General features: G+C 41.0%; 1 protein-coding gene across 5 annotated transcripts in view; it reads right to left on the bottom strand.

Annotated features, from left to right (window-relative positions):
- The window catches only part of DNAH3 (dynein axonemal heavy chain 3), a 170,856-nt gene that overhangs the window by 72,236 nt on the left and 71,247 nt on the right, over positions 1-27,373 (bottom strand). For all 5 annotated transcript variants that reach the window (XR_007147732.1, XM_047838156.1, XM_047838154.1 and 2 more), the window contains 13 exons: positions 25,281-25,395; positions 21,841-22,039; positions 20,216-20,324; positions 19,876-19,989; positions 18,943-19,119; positions 16,845-16,936; positions 15,535-15,754; positions 14,609-14,743; positions 12,763-12,874; positions 10,670-10,911; positions 3,909-4,009; positions 2,421-2,526; positions 126-255 (listed from right to left, as the gene is read on the bottom strand). Coding sequence is in view for 4 of the 5 variants with exons in the window: in XM_047838156.1 (XP_047694112.1) it covers positions 126-255; positions 2,421-2,526; positions 3,909-4,009; positions 10,670-10,911; positions 12,763-12,874; positions 14,609-14,743; positions 15,535-15,754; positions 16,845-16,936; positions 18,943-19,119; positions 19,876-19,989; positions 20,216-20,324; positions 21,841-22,039; positions 25,281-25,395 (1,852 nt within the window). In the remaining variant the exon portion in view is untranslated. The remainder of the gene's footprint in view (positions 1-125; positions 256-2,420; positions 2,527-3,908; positions 4,010-10,669; positions 10,912-12,762; positions 12,875-14,608; positions 14,744-15,534; positions 15,755-16,844; positions 16,937-18,942; positions 19,120-19,875; positions 19,990-20,215; positions 20,325-21,840; positions 22,040-25,280; positions 25,396-27,373) is intronic.

The raw sequence follows: 27,373 nt of genomic DNA, 5'->3' as shown, positions 1-27,373 counted from the left end.
TGTTTGTTCTAGACTAAAATGCCAGTCTCGTTGTGACTCATGGACAGGGCAGGAATAGAAGGGATGGGGAAGAGGAAGAAATATCCCGCATATACCCCACCTTCAAGAATCATAGTAGCACGTACCAAGCAGAGAGGAGTACAGTCTCATCATTGAGGAAGCAAGGTGGATGGGAGAAGTTTGGACCACAAATTTACACTGAAGGTGAATAAACTCCAGGCAGGGCTGGACAAGCCACATGAACATATCATTGACCTGAAAGTAGAAACGAAATTTGAAGATGTTATCAAAAAATGAGTTTAAGACTAAGGGTTTGGTACACTTCTGGAAGGCCAGGGATGCTGGTAAAGTTGCTGATTATTTTTGAATGTAGGTGTATTGGGGAAAGGACCAAAGGTACCCAGGGCCCTGACTTAAACTTCCTACTCAATGGACAGGCAGCCCACAGACCATCCCTACTCCTCCCATTTTACTACCCAGAGCTGGATACTCAGAGGCTTGGAGCTACTGTGGGTCAGCTACAAGATGCATAAAGTAGTTTTAGGACCCAAACTGGGCATCTGACTTGTTTGTATAAAATCATTAGGAACCCTAAACAAGATTTTCAAATGACTTTAGGCTGGACTCCTGTATAAAGTGGCCATAGGAAGTGCAGAGCTAAGTTCAGGGCTGATTTTCAGTAATTATCTGTATGTATGTATGTATGTATGTATGTATGTATGTATGTATATATGTACTTATTTGTAGGTATAATGATTCTCGTCTCTGCTCTTCACCCCAGTTACTCTTTCCAAAAAATTTTTCCTTTATCCTCTTATTTGGGATATTTTTTCATTTTTGTTAAAATATTTGTGGTTGTCACTGTAAATTATCTTAAGTCATTTTTTGGGAAGTAGATAGGTCATCACTAAATAAGTACATATATATATACATATATTGATATATATCCGTATATAAATATATAGATGCATTTATATGTATATATGAATACATACACATGAACATATATATGAATACGTATACATGTGTACATGAATATGTGGTATATTCATCCAGCCAACAAATATTTATTGAGTATCTAGTAATTACAGTGTTGTAGGTGCTGAGGATAAACAACTCACAAGATAGACAAGATTCCTGTCCTCTCAGAAATTACTGAAGAGTAGGGGAGACAAAAAATAAATAACTAAACAAGCAAGGAAATAAATAAAATACTTACAAATCATGGAAAGTACTAGCAGGAAACAAATAAAGATGCTACAATGGGGAATAATGGGCAGGGCTTAGTAGGGTGGTCAGGGAAGGCTTCTTAGAGGAGGAGGCCTTTATGTTGAGATGATGAAGGTGAATCATCCCTCAGAAGATAAAATGGGACAACATTTCCAGGAAGAGGAAGAAAAGGTGTGAAAGTCTTGAGGTGATGAAACCTGGGGTCTTCTAGGAATGGAAACAAAATACAAGGGCTGCAGGGTAATAAGTTGAAGAAGAGGGTAGTGATGAGTTCAGAAAGGCGACAGGGTCAGATTGAGGTTTCAGAGGCCCTGATAAGAAGTTAGACTCTGTGCTAAGGACACTGAGGAGTCGCACTGAAGGCTTCCTGTGCACCTGTATAGATTGGTCTCTTGATGTGCATGTGGGCATGTATCTGTATAAGTATGTGATTATATACATGGTACATGCATATAAATGTGACAGGAATGGGGCCATCCTACATAGCTCATCAGAGTATTTCCACAGTAGGAAGAGAGCCCAACTATACCTTTCTTGGCTTCTTCGGTGAGAAACTTTCCTAGAATTCTATTAATGCAGGGAAAGACAAAAGCCACCAAAAGCTTGGGTTCTCCCTTCCTGATTCCCTAGGCTGAGAGTGTGCTCATGTACCCATTAACCTGAATGTTCACACCTCTTTTAGAAAGGGAAGAAGGGGACATATACTCTTGGTAGCTGCAATACAAGCTTTTCTAAGCTGGCTCCAGCTCCCTAGATATGAGAGGTATGAAGTCGAGGTCACCAGGATGGGGAGTGGCAGTACAGAGAGGAACACAGCTCTTCCTAATCTGGCCTATCTCTAGAGCAACTTCTAGAGATATTTCTGCTAGTGGAGCAATGGGAAAAGGAGTGACATTCCAGCCACCTTATAGAATGTTCTCAAGCATCAGAATTCTCCGCTGGGGAGATGGGGAGTGATGGAGAAGGTAGAAGAAAAGTAGAAATTGACCATATCCCATCCTCTCCACATGGAGAACAAAGTTGGAAAAATGGCAGGCAGCCAGGAAAGAAGACAACTAGAGGCAAGCAGGGAAGCCACTGCCTGTTCTTGCATCCTGGAATTAGAAGGTAAAGATGTGTCTAGAAGGCCTTAGAAATGAGGAGCAGGGAGACAGGGAGGGAGGGGAAGTAAAGGAGTCTGATGGTCTCACCAATTCCTTGTGCTCCTCAGTGAGACTGGTGGGCAGGGTGTCCATATAAGAGTCCTTCAAGGGCTTCCAGCCTAGTTGATGGGGCTCCATGTAGATCATCCCACACCTGGCAAGCACAAAGAGAGAACCAGCCTGGTCCACATCTAGGCTCCCAAGCACACAGGGACGAGGTAAATGCAGGCAGTCATGGCAAGGTAAGGGGCTGTAGCTTGGGGTGGAGCACAGACCCTTGCCTGCTCTAGGCCAAAAGGAAGGTGCCCAGATTTTGTCAGCAAAGGATGGGGACCAGTGATAACAGCTTGGTCTTGGGAATAAGAGAGACCTGGGTTCAAATCCCAGCCCCAGATTCTACTATCTGAGTGGCCTTGGGCAAGCTTTCTTTACTATCTCTGAAATTCTTCATCCTTGTCTATAAATCAATACATAGTTCATACGGCTGTTATAGTGGTTAAATAAGAAAATGCCAACAAATAATTCAGTGCCATTTCCAGGATATAGAAAACTCATAATCGATGGAAACTATTATCATTAGCATTAGCATTAATAAGTACTGATATTTTATGTAGTACATGTTTTTTTTCCCCCATTAAAATATGGCTGCCATTTATTGAGTATCTACTGCATGTCAGGCACTATGCTATGTCCTAATGACCTTTATCTTTAAGGATATCTTTATGGTCATGTTTTAAGACATGAGGAAACTGGCTCAGAGAGGCTAAGTGACTTGGAAGAGGCCACACAGCTAGATATTGACATGGCCAGGGTGGAAGACCAAGTTGGTCTAATTTGCCATTGCTCTTTCTATTCCCTGACATTGCCTTTGGGAATGTGGGCTGACTTTATTTTTGTATGAACCTCAGGTGCACAGGTTTGGATTCATTGTCATCCTTGGCACACTATCAGTAGCCCATGCAGGGCCTTTCTTATTTCTTAGTTAAGGGTTTTCAATAATTTAATGAGTATCCATGAACCCACCACCCAGACAGAAGCTAGGATCTTGACAATAACTTTCATCTAACCCATTTGGTCTCCCTTATCCTATACCCATGGCTTTCTCCACCTGATGTAACTCATTATCTTGAATTTCATGGTCACCTGTCTCTTGATTTCTTTCTTTCTTATATAGTTTTATAGTATTTCTATATGCTCCTATAATGTAAATTTATTTATGTTAGTTGTTTTTAGCAGTTTAAATGGAGACACTGCACTATATATACTATTGTGTGCTTATTTTTATACATAACATTGCTAAGATTTTATAGTTAATAAGATTTATCCATAGAGTTATAGGTCAGTATAATTTATTTATTTTGAGTGATATTACAGTTTGTTACAAAAACACTAATTCAAAGGGATACATGCACCCCTATCCATATTGCACCATTATTTACAATAGCCGTATTGTGGAAGCAATTCATAGATGAATGGATAAAGAAGATGGGTATATACATACAATTCCCTCAGGGTGCCAGTATGAGGCTGACTGACCTGCTTACAGTGGCTGGCGAGGCCTGCTCCAGATCCGCTGGCTCGAAGATCAGACTCATCTTGGGGCTCATCTGGATAATCTCTCCACTCATTAAACACAGCTGAAAGGGCAAAGCAGAGGAGTGGAGGGCAGGCAAAGGGGTTAAATTCTATCTGCAAGTGAAAGGCTTCAGTGGAGACAGAGATGGTTTAAATTCATTCAGTACTTCTTGAGCACTAACTATATGCATCAGGCACTGTTCTAGATATGTAGAATAAAACAGACAAAAATCCCTGTGCTCTTGGGATTTACATCCTGCTGGGAGGAAACAGATGATAAAATACATGGCATATAACATGATGAAAGTGCTTTGGAAAATAATTAAGTAGAAGAGGAGGCTGGAAAATGCTCAGCCAGGGCCAGGTGATTTTAAATAGTGAGGTCAGAGAGTCAATGAATTGCAGCCTTAGATGAAGGATCAAGAAGTTATCAGACTACATCAAGTTTCATGGTTCCTTCCTTAGCATTTAATATAGATGTAACTGCACACCTTTCTCCTGTTTTATTTGCTCAAGTTTCCCATGAAGGACTCCTTTTGGGATCTCCCATGAACTGGTGTAAGTCTACAGGGACAAGAACATCTCCACAAATCCTTTCTGGAATGGAAGGAAAGACCATTGGAAATCCTAGTGTTTAGAGGGTATGTCCCTGTAGAAAGTAGTTCAAACACACGGGGGAGACTCAGTGTACGTACAAAGAAGTGGTACTTCCTATTTGCCAACATGGGTTCAAGTGAGATCTTTAAGTCTCACTTGAGATTGCCTGAGGCTTCGGTCTCTCAGTGGCAAAGAGGAAACCCCATTACTCCCTGCTGTTCATTCAAAGTTGTGCTTAAAAGTTCTTTGTACATTACCTGGCCCACACCTGGAAACAGGTCACTAGAATCAGGTCACTACATGCATCCCCAAGAAGGTCAATAGCCATTATGGGGCTGACACCACCAGCAGTATCATCTCTGAATATCAAGAAAAGTAAAAGAGACCCATACCTCTGACGGTAGTTTGATTTACACCCAGTGACAGGAAGAGCCATCAGGAATTCATGGTTTATAACTCTTTATACTTCTTATCTCAAAACCAACAAATACATTTGTACAATTAGTTTATATCACATAGCCTATATAATATAACATTTCAATTTTTGTATGTTATGTAATCAAAATTATGCACATATTATAATTAGCGTATGTGTGTAATTTGGATAATTAGGCCTTCCATTGAGCATGACTCACTCATAGTCTTGTGAAATTTAAATGTAGTAGGAAAGTATATTTTGATTCAATAATCATGTATATTCAGTATAGAAACTTCCTTAAAATGGTGATAAATTTCATTTCATTTTTCATCACCACTAAACCAGCCCTACAAGAGATCCTAAGGGGGATCCTGTGAGACAAAGTACCAGAGACATCGCTACAAGCATGAAACCTACAGACATCACAATGACTCTAAACCCATATCTTTCTATAATAACACTGAATGTAAATGGACTAAATGCTGCAGCCAGAAGACATAGGGTATCACAATGGATAAAAAAAACAAGACCCATCTATTTTCTGTCTACAAGAGACTCATTTTAGACCTGAGGACACCTTCAGATTGAAAGTGAGGGTATGCAGAACTATCTATCATGCTACTGGAAGTCAAAAGAAAGCTGGAGTATCCATACTTATATCAGACAAACTAGACTTTAAATTAAAGGCTGTAACAAGAAATCAAGAAGGGCATTATATAATAATTACAGGGTCTATCCATGAAGAAGAACTAACAATTATAAATGTCTATGTGCCAAATACAGGAGCCCCCAAATATGTAAAACAATTACTCACAAACATAAGCAACCTTATTGACAAGAATGTGGTAATTGCAGGGGACTTTAATACCCCACTTAAAACAATGGATAGATCATCTAGACACACGGTCAATAAAGAAACAAGGGCCCTGAATGATACATTGGATCAGATGGACTTGACAGATATATTTAGAACTCTGCATCCCAAAGCAACAGAATATACTTTCTTCTCGAGTGCACATGGAACATTCTCCAAGATAGATCACATACTGGGTCACAAAAGAGCCCTTCATAAGTATACAAGAATTGAGATCATACCATGCATACTTTCAGACCACAATGCGATGAAGCTTGAAATCAACCACAGGAAAAAGTCTGGAAAACCTCGAAAAGCATGGAGGTTAAAGAACACCCTACTAAAGAAGGAATGGGTCAACCAGGCAATTGGAGAATAAATTTAAAAAATATATGGAAATAAACGAAAATGAAAATACAACAATCCAAATGCTTTGGGATGCAGCGAAGGCAGTCCTGAGAGGAAAATACATTGCAATCCAGGCCTATCTCAAGAAACAAGAAAAATCCCAAATACAAAATCTAACAGCACACCTAAAGGAAATAGAAGCAGAACAGCAAAGACACCCCAAACCCAGCAGAAGAAGAGAAATAATAAAGATCAGAGCAGAAATAAACAATATTGAATCTAAAAAAACTGTAGAGCAGATCAATGAAACCAAGAAGTTAGGTTTTTGAAAAAATAAACACAATTGGTAAACCTCTAGCCAGGCTTCTCAAAAAGCAAAGGGAGATGACCCAAATAGATAAAATCATGAATGAAAATGGAATTATTACAACCAATCCCTCAGAAATACAAGCAATTATCAGGGAATACTAGGAAAAATTATATGCCAACAAACTGGACAACCTGGAAGAAATGGACAAATTCCTAAACACCCACACACTTCCGAAACTCAAACAGGAGGAAATAGAAAGCTTGAACAGACCCATAACCAGGGAAGAAACTGAATCAGTTATCAAAAATCTCCCAACAAATAAGAGTCCAGGACCAGATGGCTTCCCTGGGGAATTCTACCAGACATTTAATGCAGAGATAATACCTATCCTTCTCAAGCTATTCCAAAAAACAGAAAGGGAAGGAAAACTTCCAGACTCATTCTATGAAGCCAGTATTACTTTGATTCCTAAACCAGACAGAGACCCAGTAAAAAAAGAGAACTACAGGCCAATATCCCTGATGAATATGGATACAAAAATTCTCAACAAGATACTAGCAAATCGAATTCAACGGCTTATAAAAAGAATTATTCACCATGATCAAGTGGGATTCATTCTTGGGATGCAGGGCTGGTTCAACATTCGCAAATCAATCAATGTGATATATCACATTAATAAAAGAAAAGATAAGAACCATATAATCCTGTCAATCGATGCAGAAAAAGCATTTGACAAAATTCGCATCCTTTCTTAATAAAAATCCTTGAGAAAGTTGGGATAGAAGGAACATACTTAAACATCATAAAAGCCATTTATGAAAAGCCCACAGCTAATATCATCCTCAATGAGGAAAAACTGAGAGTTTTTTCCCTGAGATCAGGAACACGACAGGGATGTCCACTCTCACCACTGTTGTTTAACATAGTGTTGGAAGTGCTAGCATCAGCAATCAGACAACAAAAGGAAATCAAAGCATCAAAGTTGGCAAAGATGAAGTCAAGCTTTCACTTTTTGCAGATGACATGATATTATACATGGAAAACCTGATAGACTCCACCAAAAGTCTGCTAGAACTAATACATGAAATCAGCAAAGTTGCAGGATACAAAATCTATGTACAGAAATCAGTTGCATTCTTATACACTAATAATGAAGCAACAGAAAGACAAATAAAGAAACTGATCCCATTCACAATTGCACCAAGAAGCATACAATACCTAGGGATAAATCTAACCAAAGATGTAAAGGATCTGTATGCTGAAAACTATAGAAAGCTTATGAAGGAAATTGAAGAAGATATAAAGAAATGGAAAAACATTCCATGCTCGTGGGTTGGAAGAATAAATATTATTAAAATGTCAATACTACCCAAAGATATCTACACATTCAATGCAATCCCAATCCAAATTGCACCAGCATTCTTCTCGAAGCTAGAACAAGCAATCCTAAAATTCATATGGAACCACAAAAGGCCCCGAATAGCCAAAGTAATTTTGAAGAAGACCAAAGCGGGAGGCATCACAATCCTAGACTTTAGCCTCTACTACAAAGCTGTAATCATCAAGACAGCATGGTATTGGCACAAAAACAGACACATAGACCAGTGGAATAAAATAGAAACCCCAGAACTAGACCCACAAAAGTATGGCCAACTCATCTTTGACAAAGCAGGAAAGAATATCCAATGGAAAAAAAGACAGTCTCTTTAACAAATGGTGCTGGGAGAACTGGACAGCAACATGCAGAAGAATGAAACTAGACCACTTTCTTACACCATTCACAAAATTAAACTCAAAATGGATAAAGGACCTGAATGTGAGACAGGAAACCATCAAAACCCTAGAGGAGAAAGCAGGGAAAAACCTCTCTGACCTCAGCCACAGCAATTTCTTACTTGACACATCCCCAAAGGCAAGGGAATTAAAAGCAAAAATGAACTATTGGGACTTCATGAAGATAAAAAGCTTCTGCACAGCAAAGGAAACAATCAACAAAACTAAAAGGCAACCAACAGAATGGGAAAAGATATTTGCAAATGACATATCAGACAAAGGGCTAGTATCCAAAATCTATAAAGAAATCACCAAACTCCACACTCAAAAAACAAATAATCCAGTGAAGAAATGGGCAGAAAACATGAATAGACACTTCTCTAAAGAAGACATCCCAATGGCCAACAGGCACATGAAAAGACGCTCAACATCGCTCCTCATCAGGGAAATACAAATCAAAACCACACTCAGATATCACCTCACACCAGTCAGAGTGGTCAAAATGAACTATAAATGCTGGCAAAGATGTGGAGAAATGGGAACCCTCTTGCACTGTTGGTGGGAATGCAAACTGGTGCAGCCACTCTGGAAAACAGTGCAGAGGTTCCTCAAAAAATTAAAAGTAGACCTATCCTATGACCCAGCAGTAGCACTGCTAGGAATTTACCCAAGGGATACAGGAGTACTGATGCATAGGGGCACTTGCACCCCAATGTTTATAGCAGCACTCTCAACAATAGCCAAATTGTGGCAAGAGCCTAAATGTCCATCAACTGATGAATGGATAAAGAAATTGTGGTTTATATACACAATGGAGTACTACGTGGCAATGAGAAAGAATGAAATAATGGCCCTTTGTAGCAACGTGGACGGAACTAGAGAGTGTGATGCTAAGTGAAATAAGCCATACAGAGAAAGACAGATACCATATGTTTTCACTTTTATGTGGATCCTGAGAAACTTAACAGAAAGCTATGGGGGGAGGGGAAGGGAAAAAAAAAAAAGGTTAGAGTGGGAGAGAGCCAAAACATAAGAGACTCTTAAAAACTGAGAACAAACTGAGGATTGATGGGGGGTGGGAGGGAGGGGAGGGTAGGTGATGGGTATTGAAGAGGGCATCTTTTGGGATGAGCACTAGGTGTTGTATGGAAACCAATTTGACAATAAATTTCATATATTAAAAAAAAACATAATTTGAAAGTGATTCAAATACAAAAAAAATAAATAAATCCATTTAGCTATCTTAAAAAATTTTTATTTCATTTTAACATATAGTAAAATAGCACTTATATGATAGGTGCTATCAGAAGCATTTTGAAAATATTAACTTATCTAATCTTCCTAATTAACAGTCCCCCTTTACAGATGATACAGCTGAGACACAGAGAGACTAAATAGCTTGCCTGAGTTTATACAACTGGTAAGCGGCTATGCAGGATTGGAACACAGCCTGTCTGGCTCCAGAGTCCAAGTCTTTAGCCAATATATAAATGTGGCAGAATATATTTTCCAAAGACTGCTGTAGCAGTAGCTTCCATCACATGAATGCTGTTGCAATGTGACCTTGCCCTGCTCCATCAAGAAGTGGAGTCTCTTTCTCCACTCCCTTGAATCTGAGTAGGCCCAGTGACTTCTTCAACTGCTAGAATTCAGAGAAAGTGATGCTATGCCAGTTCCAAGCACAGCTCTTAATTTCCTGGAAACTTTCACTTCCTGCCTTTTGGGAAATTAACCACCATGTAAGAACTATCACTACCCAAGACCACTAAGTGAGACACCTGACACATGTGGAGATGCTTGGAGGATGAGATGTCATCTGAAGAGAAAGAAAGAGAGAGACAGGCCAAGGAGGAATGAGCCCCAGACACTGAGTGAGGAAGCCACCTTGGTTGTGGATCCTCCATCCATGGCTGCCCTAGCTGACATCACAATGATTAGCTGAGCCCAGCTGACCCCTTCCAAAATTTCTAATCCACAATATCATGAGCAAAGTAAATGGCTATTTTGAGTCTTTAAATATACCGTAATGGATAACCAAATACATTCCATATATCAGTGACTTTGTACATGCTATCTTATTTAATTGTCAATATCCCTATTTTATTACTACCTTTTTACAAATGTGGAAATTGAGATTCAGAGAAGTTATGTGACTTGCCCAGTACAAAAGCTCAGTTGTAGAGCTAGTGGTCCAATATGATGCCAACACCAATGCTTTTAACCATGATGCAACATTATCCCTAAACAGACAGAGCTTACCTACAAGTACAAATAAAAGCATAATTCATAAACTTAAATTTCTTGTGGGGCATTTATTCTTCATGTAACAAATGTATGTATTATATAGTTTGGGTCAATTACTCACTTGAAAAAGAGAATTTATAACCTACCTATATAAAAGAGATATGAGACTCAGTAGGTACCTTTTTATTGTCATCCAGAACTGTGTTCATATTTTCGATCCAAACAGCATCTACTGGCCCATCAAATATAATCCATTTGCGTTCATCAGACATTGAAGATGCTTGCTCCCGGAAAACATTGGCTAGGACACCATCTGTCCATTCATGGCTCACTTGGTCAAAGCACCCATAGAGCTGCCCCATGGTGATGGCCTTGGGGTTGATGATCAAATACTCCACAGCAAATTCTTCCATCTCTTTGGCTGAGCAAGAAGGTTCAACATGAGTTACAAAGGCTCTGGAGAGACCAGAACATTAGACAAGAGACAATGCCACCTCAAAGGCCAACCAACCTTTATGATTATGTCATCCATGCAGAGTCCTTATAAAATTTGTACTCAGTTCTTATAAAGGTTAGGATATCTGGATGGGCAATGACTTAAATTATTAGGTTATTATGCCCACTAGTTTCTCACCAAATTTTCTTCTGAGTCTCATTTCAAACAGGGCAAATGTTCTGGTCAGATCTAAAGAAATCTGTCTGGGTCTAAATGAACTCAAGCAGTAAGGGAGAGAGGTCCATGTTATCAAGTGTCTTTATGTACCTGACTGTCACAGCTACCCTAAGAACCTTGGCTTTGACTTGAAATGAAGGAATAGCAGACATGTAAATGATTCTGGAAAATATTGACTACTTTTCTTTTCTCTATCTGAAGGACTAGTTTAGCCCTGACACCTCTTCTTTAGCTGCTCAACAAGTATCCGCTGAGAAATTCACACCATGAGAGTACAAGGACCCAACCGGAATGCACAGGCTGATAGATGGCACATCAGATGCATTCAATAACAGAAAATAATCACACTTTTATATGATCCTTCAAAGTAAGGAAAAGTTGGAATGCTTGAACCATGAGCTAAATAAAGAACCATTTCTGCAGAATCCCAAGGCAAAAATGATGGGATAGCCTCTTTTCTCATTTAGTTTCCTAAACTGTATGCAAATGTTGAAAATAGTAAGTTTGAAATGCTTAGTTACTAGGCCCTAATTAGTTACTAGGGCCAAGTTAGTCCCCAAAACAAAAGCCTCAAAAATCCAACAGCAACTCAATCATCAAAAATTATTAGAAAAAAATATGTCCGTCAGTTAAGCAGCCAACTCTTGATTTCAGCTCGGGTCATGATCTCATGGTTTGTGGGATTGAGCCCCATGTTCAGGCTCTGTGCTGACAGCGTGGAGCCTGCTTGGGATTCCCTCTCTCCCTCTCCCCAGTTCATTCTCTCATTCTCTATCTCTCTCTCTCTCTCAAAAATAAACATAAAAATGTTACAAAAAGAAAAAAAATATGTTGAATTACTGGAAGGGATTGTATAAATACAAGGCATTGTTTTTCAAAACAATAGGCTTACGTTTTATAAAAGAAAAAAACCCCAAAACTCTTTCTCTGGCAATAAACACAGCTTCCATTTGTTGATCAGAAACTGTGCTGGATTACTTTCCTGCATAATCTCACTTAATTTGCGCAACAATCCCATTTCACAGCTGAAAAAGTAGAGGCTGAGAGAGGTTTAATCACCGGTCCAAGGTCTGGATCTGACTCAAAAGTCTGAGATCTTATGTTCTACATTAAATAGCAGTAAGGAAGGGGAAGAGGGAAAGGAAAGAAGGAGGGAAAGAAGGTAGGGAGGAGAAAAAAAGGGAAAAAAAGGGAAAGGGAAGCAAAGGAAAGAGAAGGGGAAAAGGGATAAAAGGAAAAAAGGAAAAAAGGAGAAGAAAAGAAACCATGCAATAATCAGCTTTTAAAATAATTTGTTCAGGACACTGATAGGAGTTTCTCTCTCTCATTGGGAAACCTTTGGAGAAGCCCCTATTCAGCATTTGAGAAATCTGAGAAAATTCCTGCACTTAATGACAGGCATATAAAATTCCTGTTAGAAGCTCCCACCCCACCCCCCTTTATTTTCTGCCTGCAGACATCTGTGTGCCATGTGCTATTTCTGGCTCTGATGTCACAATCCAGGGATGGCAAAACTAATAGCCTGGCATTATCTCCATGGAGCCAGCCAACTGACTGGGGAGTTCTGTGCTCCCAGGAAGCCAGGGATGTGAGCTTTACCTGCGTATAAATCACCCAGAGCTGCAGCCAACACTTTATAAGCACAGGTCTTGCCACCCATGGGGTCTCCAACAATCATATAGCCATGTCTCACCAGCATCATCTCGTAGATCTGGGAGGAGACATATAAACAGTTAATCATTGCAAACCTTCCAGAGCTACAAGTCAGTCAGATGTCAGTGAGGAACGAGGGACTAAAAGGGGATTTCCATAGTCCCTTCAACCCCTGGTGAACTGTGGTCCTTTTTATGATTTGTAGTTTAAATACCTTTGGGGTGAATAAATACATGTGTATGTCTCATATGTTTAAGGAATGGGACCTTCTATTTGCTCTGCACCTACCCATGGGTTAAGCATTGAGTGACTTACATAAATTATTTCATTTAATGCACTCAGGTATCATGAACTACCTTCTAGTGGTAGGAATGCTGAGCCCCAGAGAGGTTACGTAACTTGCCCACACTCATCAGTGGTGAAGCCATCATTTGCACACATGACTGTCTAAGTTTAATGCCTCAATTTTTTTCATTAGGCCATTTCTATTTGCTTCTATTTTTCATTTTTTTAATGTTTATTTATTTATTTTAAGAGAAAGGGAGGGGCACCTGGGTGACTCAGTCAGTTAAGCATCCAACTTCGGCTCAGGTCATGATCTCAAGCTCGTGAGTTTGAGCCCCGTGTTGGGCTCTGTGTGGACAGCTCTGAGCCTGGAGCCTGTTTCAGATTCTGTGTCCCTCTCTCTCTCTCTGCCCCTCCCGTACTCATGCTCTGTCTCTCTCTCTCTTTCAAGAATAAACACTTTTTAAAACTTAAAAAAAACAAGAGAGAGAGAAAGAGTGTGTTTGTGTGTGAGCTGGGGAGGGGCAGAGAGACACAGAGAGAGAGAGAGAGAGGGAGGGAGAGGGAGAGGGAGAGGGAGAGGGAGAGGGAGAGGGAGAGGGAGAGGGTAAGAGAATTCCAAGCAGATTCTTCACTGTCAGTGCAGAACCTTACTTGGGGCTTGATCTCATGAATCAAACCATGAGATCATGGCCTGGGATGAAATCAAGAATCTGACCCTCAACAAACTGAGCTACCCAAGCACCCCTCTATTTGCTTTTAAAGGGGAAAGGGAAACAGCAGTCATCTTAGCACCCTGCACTTCAATTGGAAACTTCCTTTTTTGAGGCCTAAATGCAGTTCTGACTTGATTAGAACTCTCAACAGATAAACGGTATTTTCCAAGCCAGGCCCATGCTGCAAAATATAAATGATCTTCCTTGTAAGTGATTCCAGGGTGGTTTTGTGACTTTACCAGCACAATTCAAAGTTAATCCTGAGACCTTTACTGAAGCCATTTGGAGAGCAATGCTCTTTTTCCTTCTGGGCTTGAACCTGGGACAATCTAAGTCTGAGGCTGCTGGAAATCCAACTAAGAATGAAGTTTTAGCTCAGAGACAGAGCCCAGAAATGAAGAGAAAGTTTCCTGGATCCTGCTGTTCCTAAGGCCAACACACATCTGAGTTTTTCAAGTTAGGTAAGTGAACAGACTCCCTTTTGTTGACTAAGGCAGTTTGAGTTGGGTTTCTGTCACTGGAAACTGATAAGGTCCTGACTAGTTCAAGCCCAGTGCCCCCAAAGGTTTTGTTTCATCCCCAAATTTAAAAAAAGGAACCCCAAAGAAGATGGTCAGAGGAAAAACATTGGATTTTAACTTCAATTCCTGGAAATGAGACCTGAAGGCACTTCCATTTCTATTTTGGCTCCTGTGGCTGCCATCACTCTGCTCCAATCAACCACAATTCTAATTCCTGACTTCAGCGAATAGAAAAACACGTGTATTCTCATATAGATACAGGGAACCAACCTGGATAATTTTCCCAATAAACCAAGGTACCGGCTGGAGTTTCATCTTTTTGATGTTCTCATTCAGCACTTCCATAAAAACTTCATAGTCTGGCTTTGGAAGAACAACTCCAGGAAACAAATCTGATATAATTCCCTGTTAACAAGAATTCGAGAGAAGATGGAAAGGGTGAATTTTCAGGGGGTATGACCTCGACATTTTCTGAAAATGAGATTCACAGACAGCAGAAGTCTTTGTAAAACTCCAAACCTCATTTTTCTATGCCAAAACTCATCCAACAATTGCAAATTCCAACACAATCTGTAAAATATGATTTCCCTCCCAAATAATTTAAAAAGCCCTCAAATATTTAATAAGTCTGTATTATCTTCCAGTTATTGTACTAGGAATGAATTAGATAGTCATAATTTCTGTCTCTATGGAGCTCACAGCCTGATAAGGAAGAGAGGAATTAGAATAATTACAAAGGAAAATTACATTTGGTTAAAAAAAAAACCTACCCCAAACCAATGGCAGATATTATTCTATCAGTGAAATCATTTTTATTAAAATCAGGAACTAGGGGAGCCTGGGTGGCTCAGACAGTTGGGCATCCGACTTGGGCTAAGGTCATGATCTCACGGTTCATGAGTTTGAGCCCCATGCCGGGCTCTGGGCTGCCAGCTCTGAGCCTGGAGCCTGCTTGGGATTCTGTGTCTTCCTCACTCTCTAACCCTCCCACCCCTTCACAAAAATAAATAATAAAAACATTAAAAAATTTTTAAACCAGGAACTAGACAGGGATAGTGCTATCACATTATCTAACTTTTGGGGGAGGGTATCTGGTGGTGGGAGTGCTGGCTGGAGATGGAGAGGGTGCCAGAGAAATAGTTCATCTTCAGAAACTGAGTCCCAGCACTTGGCCAAGGTCCCAAAGCACTGCATACCTGAAACAGAGGGACATCTTGAGCCAAGAACTTGGCCAGGTTGACATCAAGCAAGGCCCGGAGCAACAGAACACTCTCATCCTCCTCGGGATACTTGAGCTTCAGGTTGCCAGCAGCAGTGAGCACAGACTTGACTGCACGCATGCCATAGTCATAGTGATGCTGTGAGGACAGCTGCTCCGAGCACAGACGGTAGGTTGCGACAATTTTCTGGGCGAGACTGGGAGGGCAGAGACATATCTGCAGACCGCCAGAGAGGACCAGCTCCTGCTCATCAGACATTCCCAACATCCTTGTATCCTGTCCCTTCAGGAACCAGACCTATTCATGGACTTGATGGAGAAGCCCCATCATCTGAAGTCCTTTTAACAGTTACCAGGATGAGCTAAGGAAGAGTTCTCTTTCAAAGTTTGGAGGAAAAAGAGTAAGCATACACACATGTGTATACAACCTACTATACAAGAAATTGTATGGGTATATACTTTTATGTGTATATGTGAATATATGAGCACACACACATGCACAAACACACATTTTAGAAGAAACATCAAACTATCAACAATATTAACCCCTGGAGAATGGAACTCAGGGTCACTGAGAAGAAACTTGCTTTTTTCACTTCTATAACCTAACAATTTTTTCCCATATCCATTAAAGTCAATAAACAGGGGAGCCTGGGTGGCTCAGTCAGTTAAGTGCCTGACTTCGGCTCAGGTCACGATCTCACAGTTCATGGGTTCGAGCCCCGCATTGGCCTCTGTGCTGACAGCTCAGAGCCTGGAGTCTTCTTCAGATACTGTGTCTCCCTCCCTCTCTGCCCCTTCCCTGCTCACACTCTGCGCCTCTCTCTCTCTCAAAAATAAAATAAACATTAAAAAACATTTAAAGTCAATAAATGTTATGCTGTTGACAATGTTAATTCTAAATCATATTAAAAATTTCCTCTTTAATCTTGGAATAATTTCATGTTTTAAAGTCTTGCCTTAAGCTGTGTGTGTGTGTGTGTGTGTGTGTGTGTGTGTGTGTGTGTGTGTGTTTACACAGGGTTGGGATAAAGAGAAGATGAGTGGCCGATTTCTTTAGCAGAAGTCCACGTATATATAAAGAGAGAGGAGGCTCTTTCTTGGGAATTTGGACCATTTCCTGGTCAGGACCAAAGCCAGGGCTAAGTTGCTGTCACATCAACAAGGGAGCCAAAGTCCATTTCTTGTTTCTTTTTTTCTTCCAATGGGCAACCTAACTTGAATCCACCACACAAAAGGCACTCTTTCAGGACCTTTAGAACCTATTGGAAAGCCAATATCACATACCTTCTGGAGTCCAGAAACCCCATGGAATAGAGGGAAATTTCCCCAATGAGGGCATAATCTGGCACCATCATGGCAACTGTCCGGAATAAGGCCTAGAAAACAAATGGCCAGAAAAGAAAAGAAAAGAAAAAGCCACTGAGAACCTGAACACATACAGTAAACTCTGGGAGAAGGTGTATTTACAGATACAAAGAGAAGCAGGAAAGTCATTCACACCATTCCAGTGAAATCAAGGAAAGAAAAGCAGGAGGACAAGTCAATGCCGAGAGACCGTCTTTGTTGGGCAGATCCACTGCCCAGCTAACCTCCCCACTGGCCCTGTCTATGTACATGTTGCCACATTGGGTCCCTCAGTGGTTATGTGGAAGGCCTTAGGTGCTGGTATTCTAATAACACCTCATTTCCCTATGCCAAATGAGTACCATTCAACTATCAGACCTTTCCTTTGTTCATTAAGGACAGAGGAAGTCATTTAGGAATGCAGGACCAATATATATCTGAAGAATCTTGAAGTCAGACAGATACTGATCTGAGTACTTGTACTGCTGCCTATTGGCTGTGGGCAAGTAATTTCCCTCTAGTTATTTCACCTCAAAATGGGCCAACAACTGTATTGTTCTCATGAGAACAAATGATATCATATGAGTGAAGTGCTTAGAACAGTGTGTGGCACATAAGTGAGTGTTCAATAAGCATCAGCTATTGTTATTACCTTAGATCTTACAGAAGTCCAAACAGTCAGTTACAGGTAGAGCCAGGACTAGAACCCAGGCTTCCTGACACCACCCCCTGGTGATTTCTGCTATACCACACTATCTCACGAAAGCTGCTTATACAGACTTGACAGGGTTGCTGGCTGGGAGGGGTGTGGCAGGGGGTGGGGGAGATTACAACCGTTGGGTGGTAAAAATGAGAAATGTGGATCCATATTGCACTTTGGTGCTCATTGGCCTATCCTGGCCTAGACGGGAGGAGTCATTACTAAGGATCTCCCTGACTCTTTTCCATTTGGGGGGCAGTGAGAAGTGTCTGAATAAGATCGCAGAGCACTAATCAGACGCGTTTCTGGCACATGAAGTACTCATATGGGTTTGTCTGGGTCTCTCTTGTGTCTTCCACTCTTGTGTCTTGTGAATTCCACTCATGGAATTAATAACGTAGAGGAAAATCCATAAAGAAGCAGGCCTAGAAGTCTCTCTCTGGTCCCTCTTTTCATGTAGTTGGGGTGCTAGGGTCTCCTCGTACAGGAGATCCAGCCATTTTGTACTTTGGGTTTTTTCCTTCCATCAGAGCACAATCTACAGCCTATTCCCTTGAAGATGGCCTGGTTGACTTTCCCTTCAGAGGCACCTTCCTTCTCTACTAGCAGCAGGACCAGTAGCTGTTACCATGGCTGCAACTCAGGCCAGCTCAGCAGTAGGCACTGGGGACATACATACTTCCTTGTCCTCTCTGCAGCTGGTTGGAACAGCCTGTTTTGATATGGACACCACTTCAGCTTAAGCAGGCTGGTAATGAAGAGGACCTCCATGTGGTTCTGCCTAGGTTTCCCAGAGTTCTCTGTGACTACCTTTGATGCTGTCTTATGAGATGTTTTTGTTTGGCCTACAGTGATTTTTTTTTTTTTTTTTTTTTTTTTGCATTTAGCCAGGATCACAACAATCAGATTACATGTAAAAATCCAAATGTCTGGCTTTTCCTGAAAAATGAGAAGATGTGACAATTCCTGCTTGGCAACAGTAGGCTGGCGGCTAAGTAAGGGCTGCTCCCTCTAGAGGGGGCATTTGTCAGAGTCCCTACCACGCCCAGCTGGTTCCTCTCATTGACCTCCTGTAGACAACAGAAATAGTGACTCTTGTTCCAGTGTTCATTGTCTTCTAATTGCCATTGTTCATTATGGATCTATGCCCCTCCCCCACGAGACATTGTTGGGGCAACAGTTAGGTTCTGGGGACTAACTTACTACCATTGCTCCACTATTAATTCTCACAGCTGAAAAATGTCACCCATTATTTGCCTTCTCTGTGAGATCTTCTGTTACCTCCAGAGGTTTCTACACCATACAATACACGCAGAATTTATACACGCTCACGTTTACCTTGAGGTTATCTGGCAGCTCAGCCCTGCCAGCATATCCAGGGTTCATGGTGATGAAGACAGCGCAGGTTGGGTTCAGAAGGAGCTCGGTGCCTTCAAAGATGAATGTCTTTAGCTTCCGGATAATGGCTTGTTGAATGCTGAGAATCTGCTGAGCCACCACAGATAGCACTTCTACCTGGAGTGAGAATAGTGGGCAGATGTGAGCTCTTGCTCTGACAGCCACCACCCAACTCTGCCAGAGTCTCCTTCACTTAGCAATGAAAAAACCCAATCACCTAAAAACCAGACTTTCACCTTCAAAATTACAAGAATGATTTGGGGTTTTGGTAAAGAAAAAGAAAATTGATGTGTGTGTGTGTGTGTGTGTGTGTGTGTGTGTGTGTTACTAGTTTCCATAGTATTTTATCTCTGTTCCAGCACCTAGCATAATGCTTGACCCATAGTATGTACTCAGTGTTTATTGGTTCCCATTGCATGTTTACATTTCCTGACCTAAATTCCCTACCCAAATAGAATTAATAACCCCCTCTCTTTTGTGATGCCTCTTTTGTACCACTACCATAGACTTCTATCATATTCTATGTGCTTCACTTACTTTTTATTTCCCTTTGCTAAATTCTAACACTCAGAGGGCAAAATCATTTCTTACTTATCTTTGTGTCATGAACAATTGCGGAGTATCTGACATATACTAGCTACTCAATAAATTTTTGAATGAGGGAGCGAAGGAATGAATATACTTACTGAGGATCCATATGTATATAAAATATGCACTTTGTCTCCTTGGGACTGTTTTTGTTTAGTTCATTGAGTACTTACTCTGTGCAACAGTCTTAGAGGAGACATAAGGCACTGTCACTGAGCACCTAAGAGCCCAGAAAAAGGCCCCTGCATATCCAATATCTGCTCTGTAGTCCCGTTGCAGCATTACCTCAATTCTGTTGAACTCATCAAAGCAGGCCCATGCTCCGGCCTGGGCCAGTCCCTTGAAGAACTTCCCCATGGCTTTGTAATCCAGACCATCTGAGCAGTTGAAGACCACACACTAGAGAAGGAGAATGTGGGCACCATTAGGGGTGGGTTCCCTCATATCTGAATTACCCTGCACCATAAAACACGGGTGTGGCTCTTCTCTTCCTATTCCACTGTAGGAGCTGGGGCCCAACTCTGCCTCTCTCACCCTTAACCATCTTGAACTTAATGCCCACTCCCCTGATAGGAGTCTAGACAGGGATGACAAGAGAGGGTGAGAACAGACAGCATTTCCCTACCTGCTTGGCCAAAGCTTTGGCCAGATCTTTTGTGGTTTCTGTCTTTCCTGTACCAGCTGGTCCCTCCGGAGCTCCCCCAAGGTTCAGCTTCAAAGCCCCCATCAGTGTCCTAAGGGAAGAAAATAAGAATTCGGTGCCCAAGTCCTAAGACACAGGGAAGAAAGAGACTTTTGCTTTATTTTGTTTTGACTCCTACAAATAGCTTTAAATTTTTTCCCTGATTATATGACCAGGATATCATCATTGTAAAAAATTCTGTTTTACTCAGTACTGTAATCTTAGAGCCTGGTGCATGGGTGGCACCCATAAACATTTGTTTTAATGAATGATTGAATGGATAAATGAATACATACACAAATGAATCAAATAAAGGTAAAAAATCTTCATAAACTCCACACATGAAATATCACCAGTTCTAATGGAGTGGTGAAAATAAATCCATTTCTCCCACTGGATTATGAACTCTTGAGTTCAGGACCTGTATTTGATTCAGTTTGATACAGTAGGGGTAAAATAAATATTAGAAATTAATGATGTGTTAAGTGTGGCGCTACAGTCCATTGTATGGGCCTCTATAGTTTCAGTTAACACACCATCTTATAATCATCTATCTCTCTCCCCTGACCCCATTAGATTGAGGGTTTCTTGAGGTCATGCATGGGGCACAGGAGACTTTAAGAAATGACTAGTGAATAATGAAACAAATGAATGAAGAACAAAAATCACAGAACACAGAAAACAGGTGTTTGAGGACTTTCAAAGGACAAAACACTCAGGAATTGTCTTTTTAATTTAAAAAATTCCACTTTAAGGAATATACAAAATCAAAGAAAATCTAAACATCACAAAGTTGACACATTCACAAAGTTCACATTTCTAATGTTATGAATACCAAGGAAAGTGGAAAAGCACTTTGCTGAGCATAGAATGACTACGTCTCTCCATCAGACTGGCTGGCTGAGCTTAGAGACTCCTTGCCTGAGTCCTTCACATGGCCCCTTTTGATTCTTTTGTCTATGGGATCTCCAGGCACCATCTTGATTCCTGCCAATGGAGAGCTTTCTACTTAAATACTGTGGCATTTTTTTTTTAAAGTTCATTTATTTTGAGAGAGAGAGAGACAGAGAGAGAGAGAGAGAGAGAGAGAGAGAGAGAGAGAGAAATAGAGCACAAGCAGGGGAGGGGCAGAGAGAAAGAGAAAGAGAGAGAGAGAGAACCCCAAGCAGGCTCTGCATTGTCAGTGCAGAGCCCGATATAGGGCTCCACCCCATGAACTCTGAGATCATGACCTGAGCTGAAATCAAGAGTCGACGCTCAACTGACTGAGTCACCCAGGCACCCCAGTACTGGGGCATTTTTAAGGACAGGCATCAACATTCTGCTTGTTGGTTTGGCCACATTAATTTGCATTAGGATTCCTACTGGGTTCTCATTTATGGCCTAAGGGCTAATTTCCACGCCTGTTGTGGGACCATGATAATTAAGGACAAAATTCTACAATCTGAGTACCTGAAATGTAGAGGGTAAAGGTTACAAACTCAAGATCTCCACACCTTCTTCCCCAGAAGGTTTTCCTTCTGGCATTCTATTCACCCTTCAGGTCTTGGGGGAGGCCCAGAGGTTACCTGTAGCAGCGGTCGGTGAGGGGTGTAATCACCAGCCGGGGGGAGTTCCCCAAGTACTCATAGCCATATAAGACTTCTGTGGTGATCATCTGCACCTGTACATCCTTTGAATCCCAGTAGTAACGCAGCTGGGAGATCCACTGGAAATCATTTAGATCACAAATATTATCCTCAGATAACTTGGCCACCACGTCGCGAGCTATTGGAACAGATGCAGATGTGGAAACACACAAATGCAGAGCCATCAGCATACTCATATGTCCAGAGACTGCTCAGGATGTCAGGACATTATCCAGGCCACCCTTCACTATCCAAACAGTTTCAGGCTCAACTAGCTTCCCTGCCCACTCCTAACCTACAGGCAGCAATATCTTTCAGAAGCTGGACTTTGCTTCTCCCAAGAAGCCTGGCAGAGAACATGCTACATTGTCTTCTCTCAGACAGTACAGCAGGGGCATTAAAAGTGCGTACTCTGAAGTCAGACTGCCTGGATCCAAATTCTGGTTCTGCCATTAACTAGCTACGTGACTTTGAGCAGGTTACGCAACCTCTCTCTTGAGTTGCATAGTCTGTAAAATGGGGATAACATGGTACCCACCTTCTAGGGTTATTAGAAGGTTATTAGGAGGATTAACTGTATATACAGTTTACCTTTGGACAACGTAGGGGTTGGGGTGCCTAACCACTGTAGAGTCAAAAATTTGCTTATAACTTTCAACTCCCTTCAAACCTAATTACTAACAGTCTACTCTTAGACTGGAAACCTTACAGATAACAAGTGGCCAATTAACACATATTTTGCAAGTTATATGTATCATATACTGTATTCTCACAATAAAGTAAGCTAGAGAAAATATTATTATGAAAGTCATGAAGAGACAATACATTTACAGTACTGTATTGTACTTATTGAAAAAATTTGCTTCTACGTGGACCTGTGCAGTTCAAACCCAGGTTGGTCACAGGCCAACTGTATACACAGACATGTATATACACACATATGTACACATACATGTGTACATATATAAATATATCCACATATATATGCAGATACAGATAGATGAAAGAAAGAAAAAAGGAAAGATTATATAAATACTAGCTATTGTTATTGTTCCTAAATTCTGGGGGGACTGACCCAGAGAGATTTGCAATATGTAGTTACCCCAAATGCTGTCAAATCCCCAATATGGTCCTTTTGACCCTGTTCCAGGCTTCTAGGATATCCCAGGAGAATACAGTCAGCTTGGCCTGATGCAGTTGGCAAGGGAAGGGGTCCCTAGAACCCATGGTTACATATAGTCTTTCCATCTCGGGGCCTGAGAAAACAGATGGGAGATATACTTCTGGGTGTCCTTATTTCTCTCATAGGATTATGAGCCTAATTTAATTTTCTCACAGTTATGGGAGCCCTGAAGTTGAAGAATAAATAAAGGTTTATGAGAATCATTAGTTATTTTTTATGGAATGCTTGGATGAGAGCTATTGAGATCTCATAACTAGGACAGTAGCCTGAATTTAGTATCTCAGAAACATAACTTTGCAAAGGATGCTTCTGTTAGTCTACTGCCCCTCTGTGAAGAGAAGTCTTCTTCATGACAGTAAAATCCAAAACCCTCCAGAGAAGAGTCCTTGAAGATTACACCAATAGCTCTTCTGTCCTTCCTGAGGAATGTAATTCACCTCCAGGTTCTTCAGAGAAACCACAGAGTAGTAGCAGGAATAGGGGTCTCCATGAGGGATCCAAGAGGAAGATGACTCTCAAGGGACTGAGTATGGGGAATGCCTGCATGATGCAGCATGTGTGTGTGTGTGTGTGTGTGTGTGTGTGTGTGTGTGTGCGCGTGCACGTGTGCGTGCCCGAGTGTGTATGTGCAAATGTGTGAACACAACCATTCTGGGGAACCCTGGGCAGTAACCACACATGCACTTCTTACTCCTACTAGATGAAGTTTGCATTCTCCCTTCTCTCTCCCTGATTTCATGCTTGTCTATCCAAGCAAAATTAGATAGAAATGAGCATCAATCTTAAGGAGAACAAGATGCCACAAAATGCCAGGAGGCAGCTGGGTGTATGAACAAGAGAGACACTGTTTCCAGGCAACCAGCTAGTCCAGCCCTAGTTTCCTTGGTGGTGATGGAGTGAGGGTGAGGGGGTGGTTTGTTTTATATAAAGGCCCCAGTTCTTCCTCCTCCTCCTCTCCTTTTTTTTAAAAAATTTTATTTTTTATTTTTTTAAATTTACATCCAAATTAGTTAGTATATAGTGCAACAATGATTTCAGGAGTAGATTCCTTAGTGCCCCTTACCCATTTAGCCCATCCCCCCTCCTACAACCCCTCCCGTAACCCTCAGTTTGTTCTCCATATTTATGAGTCTCTTCTGTTTCGTCCCCCTCCCTGTTTTTATATTATTTTTGTTTCCCTTCCCTTATGTTCATCCGTTTTGTCTCTTAAAGTCCTCATATGAGTGAAGTCATATGATTTTTGTCTTTCTCTGACTAATTTCACTTAGCATAATACCCTCCAGTTCCATCCACATAGTTGCAAATGGCAAGATTCCATTCTTTTTGATTGCCGAGTAATACTCCATTTTGCATATATATACCACATCTTCTTTAACCATTCATCCGTCGATGGACATTTGGGCTCTTTCCATACTTTGGCTATTGTTGATAGTGCTGCTATAAACATGGGGATGCACGTGTCCCTTTGAAACAGCACACCTGTATCCCATGGATAAATGCCTAGTAATGCAATTGCTGGGTTGTAGGGTAGTTCTATTTTTAGTTTTTTGAGGAACCTCCATACTGTTTTCCAGAGTGGCTGCACCAGCTTGCATTCCCATTTTTTTTTAAAGGAATTGCTGGAAGGCATTATCTCTTACCCGTTCTCTCCCTGCATACACTGCCCATTTCCAGTCTCTTGGGTTTGGAATCAGACAAAGAATTACCATTAAATCAATGACATCACATTACAAAACAGCTTCTGCTACTTAGTAGCTGTATTCCTCTCTGGTGAGTTATTTAACCCTCTAAGCCTCAGGTTCTTAATTTGTTAAGTGTGTATAAAAACAAGATAATGTATGTCAAGCACTGAGCACAAAGCCTCGTACCTGGTGGGTATTCAAAAATATTAGCTATGGTCAGCCTCAAGAAAATGTTCCAAGTTGGTGAATCTTAGAAATGGCTTTGGCCATCATGGTCTCAGTGAGAGGGCCCTGCTTAGGGGTTCCCTGGAAATAAGGGTGGGGATGGGAGAGAAAAGGAGGTGGAGATTCATAGAAGCCTTGACTTCTTACTCCCTCACCTTACTTACAGTTAGAGAAGCCTCTCCCTAACAGGAAAGGAGACCCTGAATCACTCCATCCAGGAGAATGGAGAGCAGCAAGCCTGGTTGCTATTCCTAGACAGACAGAAATGCCAGAGAAGCCTCCTTGCTCACCATGGACATCGATGACCGTGAGGGCCCCGAGGGTGAGTCGAGCCCCACTGCTTAGCTTCCCTCGAACCAGCTGGACAATCTGTGCGATCTGATTGTTGCTCTTTTTCAGAAAATCCTGGCAGGGGCACAGGAGGGGACATCTGGTTAAACTGGATTCTTCTCTGTAATCCCCTCTTGGGGAATGGCACCATCCACCAGCCCATGGCCCAAGCCATCCCTCCAGCAACCTTTCCCTCACTCTCTTCATTAACCTCAAGACAAATTTCAAATGCATTATGCTAACTGAAAGAAGTCAAATTGGAAAGGCCAGATATCTTGATTTTATTGTTATGATACTGTGGAAAAGACAAAATACAGGAGCAGACAACAGCTTGGTAGTTGCCAGAGGCGTGGAACAGGGGAAGGGATTGCTACAAAGGGAGTGAGGGAACTTTGGGGGGCATGCAACTGTTCTGTATCTTGATTGTGATGGGTTACACGAATGTATGTATGTGTTGAAACTCAGAACTGTACACTAAAAAGGGTGAATTTTACTGTATATAAATTATGCAGTAAATCAGAATTTTAAAAAATGGAAACTTTTTCAGATTAAAGGAGACACAGGAGATGTGAAAAGTAAATGTATGTAAACCATGATCCTGGAATAGATTAGATAAGAATGTATCTTACATCAATGTTGGTTTCCTGATTTGGATAATTATAATCATATTGTGGCTATTTAAGATGTTAATTTTGGGTGAATCTGGATATGAGAACTCTTTGCATTATTTTTGCAACATTATTTGTGAGTCTGACATTACTTCGAAATAAAGAGTTAAAAAATACAAATACATTTTAAAGAGGAAAAAAAGTGAGACCACCTTAGGTCCATAGCTCACCTTCCCCACTTCCTAGCTATGCAGGTCTGGGCAAAATAGAGTAACCTGCTGAGTCTTAGTCTCCTGTTCTGCCGAGTCTAGATAATTTCAGCTATCTCTTGGAGCTGTTTTGAAGATTAAATGAAATGGCGAAGCACTTGGCACAGTGTGAATAAAGCATCCAGTAAATACTGATGGTTGTTATTATTATTAATAAGGTACCTGACACATAGCCAAAAAAAAAAAAATGCCTTTTCAATGCCTCCCCATTGTCCTTGCTGTGAGTCTGGAAAACTCTTGGTGATGCATCTTTTTTTTTTTTTTTTTAAGATTTTATTTTTAAGTAATCTCTACACCCAGTGTGGGGCTCAAACTCACAACCCCAAGATCAAGAGTCCCATGCTCTGCCAACTGAGCCAGTCAGGCACCCCTCCCCACATCTTTCTTAACCACACTCATTCCACAGCTATTCTGGACCCAAGTGCCTTCAGTTGCTGGAATGCACCACATTTTTCATCTTCAGACTTTTGCACATTGTGGTTTCTCTCTCTCTCTCTCTCAAACACTCTTTCTCCTGTTTTTTTGCTTGGCTAATCCCTGTTTATATTTTAGGTCTCCTCTTAGGCACCATTTTCCTGGGAAATCATCTCTAATCCTAACCTCTCTCTTCTCTTCTTCCTTCCCATGCTTCTTGAATCCCTAAGCTTTCCTTATCACACGCCTACTGAAGAGACTTTTTATCTCCCCCACTAGACTGTAAATTCATGAGGACAGGGACCATGTTGCTCTGATTCACTTCTAATTCCCTTTGCCTAGTAGCATCATTTCAGCACAGGGCAGATGTCAAACAAATATTTATTAAAGGAATACTGGATGGATGGATGGATGCATGGGTGGTGATCCTGTATCAACATTTGCTTCCTTTAAGACACTGAGCCACATCATTCAACACACAGGTACTCTATGGCACTGATGTGTGATGGGAAGCAGGCTCTCCTTTTACAGGTAGGAAAACTGGGGCACAGAGATGCAGTCACAAAAATCATAATTCTTTAGTGTTTCAAAAGTGTGAAATGAAATACATGAAAGCAGTCAGCAAGTGTAAAGTATATTTGTAGGAATTATCAACATGGAATCTGTAGAAATTTGAATGCTGGCTAAATACTAATGTTCTAATTTTAAGGTATAAGACAAAATACAATAAACTAAAATATTTTCTTGTCTGCAGCCAGTCAT

Source organism: Prionailurus viverrinus, chromosome E3 (assembly GCF_022837055.1).
Source record: "Prionailurus viverrinus isolate Anna chromosome E3, UM_Priviv_1.0, whole genome shotgun sequence".
Taxonomy (NCBI): domain Eukaryota; kingdom Metazoa; phylum Chordata; class Mammalia; order Carnivora; family Felidae; genus Prionailurus; species Prionailurus viverrinus.
Note: the sequence above shows the minus strand (reverse complement) of the source record. Positions and strands in the feature narration are given on the sequence as shown.